The sequence below is a fragment of the Tarenaya hassleriana genome, unplaced genomic scaffold, assembly GCF_000463585.1.
Source record: "Tarenaya hassleriana unplaced genomic scaffold, ASM46358v1 Cleome3, whole genome shotgun sequence".
In the NCBI taxonomy this organism is placed as follows: domain Eukaryota; kingdom Viridiplantae; phylum Streptophyta; class Magnoliopsida; order Brassicales; family Cleomaceae; genus Tarenaya; species Tarenaya hassleriana.
The window spans coordinates 4,603,557-4,610,948 of NW_010966177.1; the positions used below are offsets into that span (position 1 = coordinate 4,603,557).

The 7,392-nt window shown below is 36.1% G+C and overlaps 2 protein-coding genes across 2 annotated transcripts in view; both read left to right on the plus strand.

Moving 5' to 3' along the window:
• The window catches only part of LOC104819367 (probable carboxylesterase 18), a 1,624-nt gene extending 1,361 nt beyond the window's left edge, over window positions 1-263 (plus strand). The window contains exon 2 of the mRNA XM_010549401.1: window positions 52-263. The gene's annotated coding sequence lies outside the window, so the exon portion shown is untranslated. The remainder of the gene's footprint in view (window positions 1-51) is intronic.
• A 2,064-nt stretch (window positions 264-2,327) lies between these two features.
• LOC104819368 (ferredoxin-thioredoxin reductase, variable chain, chloroplastic) lies at window positions 2,328-3,125 on the plus strand. The gene has a single exon (XM_010549402.2). The coding sequence runs from the start codon at window positions 2,424-2,426 to the stop codon at window positions 2,976-2,978; it is 555 nt and encodes a 184-aa protein (XP_010547704.1). The 5' UTR covers window positions 2,328-2,423; the 3' UTR covers window positions 2,979-3,125.
• Window positions 3,126-7,392: the final 4,267 nt, after the last annotated feature.

Consider the following 7,392-nt stretch of genomic DNA (forward strand, 5'->3'; position numbering starts at 1 on the left):
ATAAATTCTCTCTATGCTTCCCTCTCTGCTTAGCGACCCATTTAATTTTAAATAAATGCACGTGCAATATATATATATATATATATATATATATATATATATAATGTTTAGCTCGACTGAATTATTAAAAAAAATGTGATAAAATGATTGTGTATATGGTTGGAGTTGTAATGCAATCTGATCTTATATGTGTAGTAGATATCCGAATCTTGATAATAATAAATGTTTATTTTTCAAAATAATATTAATATATTTTTTCAACACTTCGTAATATTAATATATTTTAATGTCACGTTAGTGAGTCTCCGGTTGCAGGACTGCCCTTTCATGTCACATTAATATATGAACTGGTAAAAAGTGTAATCAAACATAATTATTTACCTCTAACTGTCACATAATTATCTAAATTTGTTAATTAATGCCAAATAAACGGTTTAGTCAATTCATTTATAAGTTGATACTGCTATGTGACGTGATAAACAAGAGTGATGATATATTGTCACGTCAATGGCACGTTATAAAAATGTCAATTGGATACAATTTTCTCGTTTGAACTTTGAACTGCCAGTACAAGTCTCTGACGGACAGACCAGAGGGACGAGACAGGCCCCAAAAGGTCCACCGGGTCTTGCCCGTGTTTCACAGGCCGTCTCGGGATCCTCATCTGTGGCTCGTCGCGTCTATCGGGTCGTGGTTCTTGAGATGGGTCGTGTCTGGAGGTCGTGGGCTTTGTCTCGTCCGTCTGCCGCTCGCGTGGTACGTTGCTCGTCCTAGGTCAGTCCGATTCGACGGGATCGGTCTGGTTTGCTCTTGAATCGGTTCGGTCCAGATTTCGGGATCTCGTACATGCGCCTCGTCCGAGAAATCTTGTCCGTCCGTGCTCGTACACGTGGAACGAAAAATACGGGGTGAAAAAAATTATTTGTTTTTCCACGTGACATGTTCCACTAGGGTGGACGTTTCGATAGGTTCTTTAAAATCAAACTGTTTGTTCCAAATCGAAAAATAGATACCGTTTTTGAATCGAAACATCTAAAATTTTTTAACTGGATTTTACATAATCGAATTTTAAAAAAATCCAAAAAACGAAAAAAATTTCTTAACAAATATTGAAATCGAAATCGAACAAAACCAAATATAAAATAATAATCGATTGGTATATATTTTTTAGAACCAAAAAACTGAACCGAACAATTTCTGAATGGAATACCGAACCGAAACATCCACCCTATGTTCCACACTTAAAATTGGTGTCGGGAGTTGCCTATCATAGTCATACGCTAAAAATTTCCCATTTTTTCTGTCACGGGTCTTTATACATTTTAGAATATGAGATGGTTTTGTTAGCGATGGTTCATGTCCTTTTTTGTACTCTTTTATGGCACGTCTATTACATACATGCACAGTACAAATCTCCACGATGTCCTCTCTCTTATAAATAGTGATTGTTATTATTATTATTATTATTAGAGATAATAGTATATAAATATCTGATTTTTTACAAAATTTCTAAATAAATACCTGAAATATAAAACTTTCAAATAAATATCTAAATTTTTCAAAACTTCCATATAAATACCAAATTTAAAAAAATATATCAAATAAAACAATTATTGTTGACGGTATTAATCGACTGAGTCATCAAATTTTTTCGAATTTCGTTATAAATTAAATGAGGTTAATAGATTTTTTTGGTTAACCGAGAGGTTCGTCTGGGTCTTCGACCCAACCTACATCTCTCAGGTTCGAGAGCAGTCTTTAGAGGTCCGACGACAAGGATCCAGAGAGCAACATCCTCCCAACCGAAAAAATACCCCCTCTCTTCCCAACAGCTGGATTCGAACTAGTGAACGGAGCCCCGAGAACAACATCCTTTCAACCACACGTCCACTATTTATAGATAATAGATTTTAGTTTTATTTAGAAATTTTTTAAAAATTTAAATTATTATATAAAATTTTTTAAAAAAAAATATATAGTTATCTAAAAATTTTATAATTTAGATATTTATTTAAAAATTTTATAAAAATTGAGATATTTATATACGATTATCTCTTATTAGATTATTATATACAATGTAACAAAAAAAACCGAAGATGTTTGATTCGTTTCAACTCCATTGGAGCCGCACGTTCCTCATCCCTCGAAACCTGACACGTGTCACTTTCCCAGTTATGAATCTTATCCACTTTCTTTTCGTAATCTTCTCGATCTCGCACCAACAATATCAACATTTGTACAGAAAAATACAATGAATATTTCAGTTATAATTTTAATTTATGATTTTTTAATTATCATAAAAAATCAACAGACTTCGACGGAAAGTATATGCAAATAAATAACTATATGTATTTTTTTTTAACCAGAAACCCGTTGAGAGTCACAGAACTGATTCCGTCTTCAGATCATTTTCTCCGTCGCAGATGAGTACCGCTCTCGCGTTGTCGCCGGCAACCGTCGCCGCCGTTCTCCATCCTTCTTCCTCTTACGACTCTCTCTCTTTCTCCGCCTCCACCGGACCGGTGGCGCTCAAGTCCTTTGCGTTCGCGCCCCCATCACTTTCTGCTTCTCGTGGTAGAGGCAAATGCTCGTCTGCGGTCTCGAGCTCGACGACAACTTCGAGGACGAAGATTCTCTGCGGTGTGGCTGCGAAATCGGCAGCGTCTGTGGATGCAGACGCTGATCCTTCGTCGTCGCCGTCATCGGAAGCGGAGATTGAGGCGGAGGAGAAGGCGAAGGTTGGTGCTAGGGTTAGGGTGAGTGTGCCGTTGAAGGTGTACCATGTGGTTCGCGTGCCGGAGGTGGATTTGACTGGAATGGAAGGTGTGATCAAGAACTACGTCGCTGTGTGGAAGGGGAAGCGAATATCCGCGAATCTGCCGTACAAAGTGGAGTTCGTGAAGGAGATCGAGGGACGTGGGCCTGTCAAATTCGTAGCACATCTCAAGGAAGACGAGTTCGAGTTCGTCGATCAGTGATTAACAAGGCAATTTTACTTTTCTTCTGTCTCTCACTGATATATCTGCGACCGCGAATTCGTTTTTGTCAGCGACTGTACTTACTTTGTATACCATTAGTATAATACGTATGTTCTAGCCATTTTGAGCCTTAGGATTCTGCCGTCATTGAGTTCCCTGGGTCAGCTAAAAGCAGAGATTGCATCCTGATGAGTATGATAACGAGGAAGAATCATCCTTGGGGGGGAAATCTACTAGGCTGTGTTTTGTCCATCTCAAGTGACTCTCTTGAGCACTGGATGTGTTGTTAGACTGACATCAATGGAGTATCTACCCTGAAATGTCTCATCTTGTGGGGTTAGGAAGTGGGTATAATTTAGTGAACCGTACTAACGATTGCAGCACTTGTGCCCCTTACCTTCTTGTGGTTAGAATTGGGTAAGTTGAACTTTGCCATAGTGCGATCAGAGAGACTCTTAGGGTAATATCCGATTACTGCAGACCATGTGGAATGCGACCGGGAGAAATAGGTAGTAATTTTCTCCTTTTCTATTTGAGGAGGTGATATGGAATGTCTGGTGATGTAGCAGAGCTACAAGAGGAGGAATGAGATACAACACACCTGATATTTACTCTGATAATCATATTAACCATAGCGTTTGTAAACAATTGTCTCTAACTATGAGTGTTAAGTGAAATGGTAAAGCTTTGAGCTCTTATCACTCATACAGTTCTATTGTTCTCTGGGGAGAGATGTGGTGGGCATCCATGTCTTGAGATCTTCAGGGTTTTGGTTATGGGAAGTAAGCCTTTTTGTATGCAGTAGCTGAGCTCAGAGCAGGCAGGTCAAGCCTTGGAATCTCAAGCATAGTTATTTTTTTGGTAAGATAGTAAGTGTTAGCTATGAGCTTGGTTGGTTGTCAGATGATGTGGTGTAGCATATGTGATAAGATCCAGAGAAATATGTGACAATGTGTGGGTATCTTCTTTCCTTGTTGGCTTTTGGATGGGCCATGGAAGAAGAAGATGGTGATATAAAGTAAAAAGAGGTTGTGATTCAAAGGTGAATGAGGTTTGGAAGTAGGAAGAAAGAACAAAAAGTTAAACCTTGACTTCTTCACCGAAACTTAGTTTCATGGCTGTTCATGTCTAAATGTTTTTTTTTTCTGGTTGATAGAATGACAGTCATGGGGGGTTTGCCATTTGGGTGTAAAGAAAAAGATAGTTATTTGGTCCCATATCATCATCCCTTTGTCTCCATGATTTGTTTGTTATACAGATTGCTTATAGCAATAAACTTGGGTTTGTATCATGTGTTATGTTTCATTTGTGGATTGTGTAGAAGAGGAGGATTTGTGGCTAAGTGTGCTACTGAGCTCTAATCTACCATTTCCTTGAAGTTTCATGGTGCAGAGCCAACCCATAAGCCTGTCCCTTTTTATATATATATATATATAAATTATGCGATTATGCGATATGGGTATCTGATTAAGTTCTTGTATCTATCTATCTATCTATCTATCTACAGCTTTCATGACAACACCATCTCACTGCACACCAATGTGCGTATATATGTGTGTGTGATATGTACAAGATTCCATTCACTGACCAACGAACATTAAGAACACAACAACACGGTTTGGGAAAAAAAAGCTGAAGAAGTAGAAAAATCTGAGTGGAAATCCAAATGTGCAATAAACCAATAAATAAAAGAGAGATTTCTTACGAAGAAGAAATTGCCAAAAAGATGCAAAGGAAGAAATTATGTTCACAGAGAGTGGCAGAAAGAAAACATAAAAAAAAAAAAAAAAAAATCAGCAAAGAGGGATGGAAGGATGAAGAGAGACAGCGACGCAACGGGAAAGGGACCGTACGAAACATATGCGGAGTTTGGGACTCACTCTGCCTCTCAGAATAGTTCATAGTTCAGACCACTCCTCACTTTGGCTTCTCTGTCTTCGAAATATTCCCTCTTTTCTTACAAAAATATTATTATCTTTATATTTGATTTGGTTCTTGTTTTGTTTTTTGTTTTTACTATACTATACATGATTATAATGTAAACTCTTCTTATATTCGTTAATAGTTTATGTTTTATGTATAGGCTCACAGTCACATACACAATAAATTCTCTCTATCATGCCCATACAATTTATACAGAGAAAAAAATCAAGAGATTATCTCATATCCGGATCTCTCTGCAAAATCAAGATTTATGCATTTAAATATATCTAATTATCATGCGTTTTTCTTGGAAAGATTAATCAAAATTCCACCGCGGATGGACTTTAATCACAAAGTGTTGAACCTAAATTAGTTAGTCCGTGGACTAATGTGGACAAAAAAAAAAAAAAGAGCTCATAGAAGACTGTGTAAACAGAGAAGGCCCACTATATTATATATATATATATATATATATATGTAGATATATACATGGACTCTGCAACCCCATAACTTGATATCTTTAATGCATCTTCTTCTCCTTCTTTTTGCTGCATCTTCTCCAACAAGATAGAGTGGTCGAGAGAGATCAGTACAATATATATACATAATATTAGGGTTTTTGTTTCTGTATAGTTTTATATGTAAATGGGTTGCTTTGATGCACAGCCATTGAAGAAGAAACTGAGAAGCTTCTTATGGAGGATCAAAGCAGACGTGAGGAGGAAGAAGAAGGAGCTTCAGAGACGGAAGAAGTCCAGTTTCAACTACGACCCTCTCAGCTACGCTCTGAACTTCGACAATGGCGACTTCGGTTTCTTCTGCTGATAATAACAAATCTCCCTTCTCCTTCTCCTGTCTGAATCTTGATTATGCTTCGTGTCTGTCTGGTTCCCCCCCCCCTGAATCTGATGTTTCAGAGCTTTGGGATCGTGTGGTTAATTAGTCATTATGATGTATTATCGTAATTAATGGATTAATTACCATTGATTAAGTCCTTTGTTATTTTTACCATTTTACTCGGTTGTGAAACTTTATAAACGGGTCAAAGTTTGAAACTTTAAAACTAAATCGAAGTAAAATATAACAAGAAGTTTTCTTGATATTAGACTTTAAAAAATCACTTGAATTTCATAGTAATACACACCAAAACCAGTACAATGCAAACAGGAATTTTATTTTTTGTGTAATAAGAAAATAAGAATTCAAAATTCAGACGTTTAGAGGGAAAAAAACCCAAAAGTAAAAATGGTTGCAGAACAGATAGATGTCTGAAAAGGGTAGAGGAAACAGTTTAACAGCTTCTGGGATTCTCTGACTGCAACAGTTTTACTGTTTTACTCTTCTCCTTCTCTCTCCTCTCTCTATATATATCTATACATTAGATGTATATAGAAGTTCACACTGTCCTCTCTCTCTCTCTCTATATATATGTATATATATAGATGTATCAAAATTCTCCATAACGTATGCTCTTGAAATTGTCTGCAACAGAGCCACATGCCTCTCTCTGACCTCTCTACGCTTCACCCCCCTTCTGTTTTCTTCGTAGCCTTTTTACATCTTTACTCTCGTATAAAGATGACATATCTATGCAGTTTACCATTACACCACATGCATACATACATATATATATATATATACACATATATGCATACACATATATATATATATATATATATACATAATTACATTCAAGAGGGATGGGCGATCGCTTTCCGCTTTCGGTGCGGAAGCTTAAACGGGTCTAACTTGTTTGGGTAAAATGGGCCTTGTGTCTCAACACTATTTCATGAAATTAAAGGCCCATTCAAGTAATATACATACATACATACATACATACATACATACATACATACATACATACATACATACATACATACATATGATATATATATTAGCATCTAATATTTGTTTGTTCATTGTTTGGACCTCCTAACAGGGTATAAAGTATAAACCATTCTCTACTAATGTATGAAATTCATATATTTATAAGTAAATTGTTTATATACAATATTCAAATGTTAAAAATTAGGTTATAAAAAACACACTCATCGGGAGAAAGAAAGAAAAACAATTACCATAATCTAATTTTATGACATGAAAATTTACAAGTGACTTTGTCATGTTCTAATTCTAAGATGGGTTTCCGTCACTTTCCTTATTTTCAATTGGATTTGTTTTTTTAATTTCTTTTGCAACTTTTCTTTGACCAATCAAAGGATCTCCTCCTCGCCTTTTGGCTTTTGTTGACGCAGGGATACGTAGATGTACATATACCCTACTCGGTGCTAGATCAAAAGAGATACAAAATGGGCATCTAATTAACTAGTTTTACAAATTATCTGATGGAAATCGCTATTTAAAAAAATAATAATTTGGTTTACGCGAAAATGATTAGAATAAAGGCACATCCCTAATATATATATATATATATATATACATGTGATGTCATATGGTAGCATACTTTATGTAGATATCATCGTCTTCCTCT

Coding starts and splice junctions, on each gene's coding strand:
- LOC104819368 (XM_010549402.2), top strand. CDS start 2,424: ATGAGTACCGCTCTCGCGTTGTCGCCGGCAACCGTCGCCGCCGTTCTC.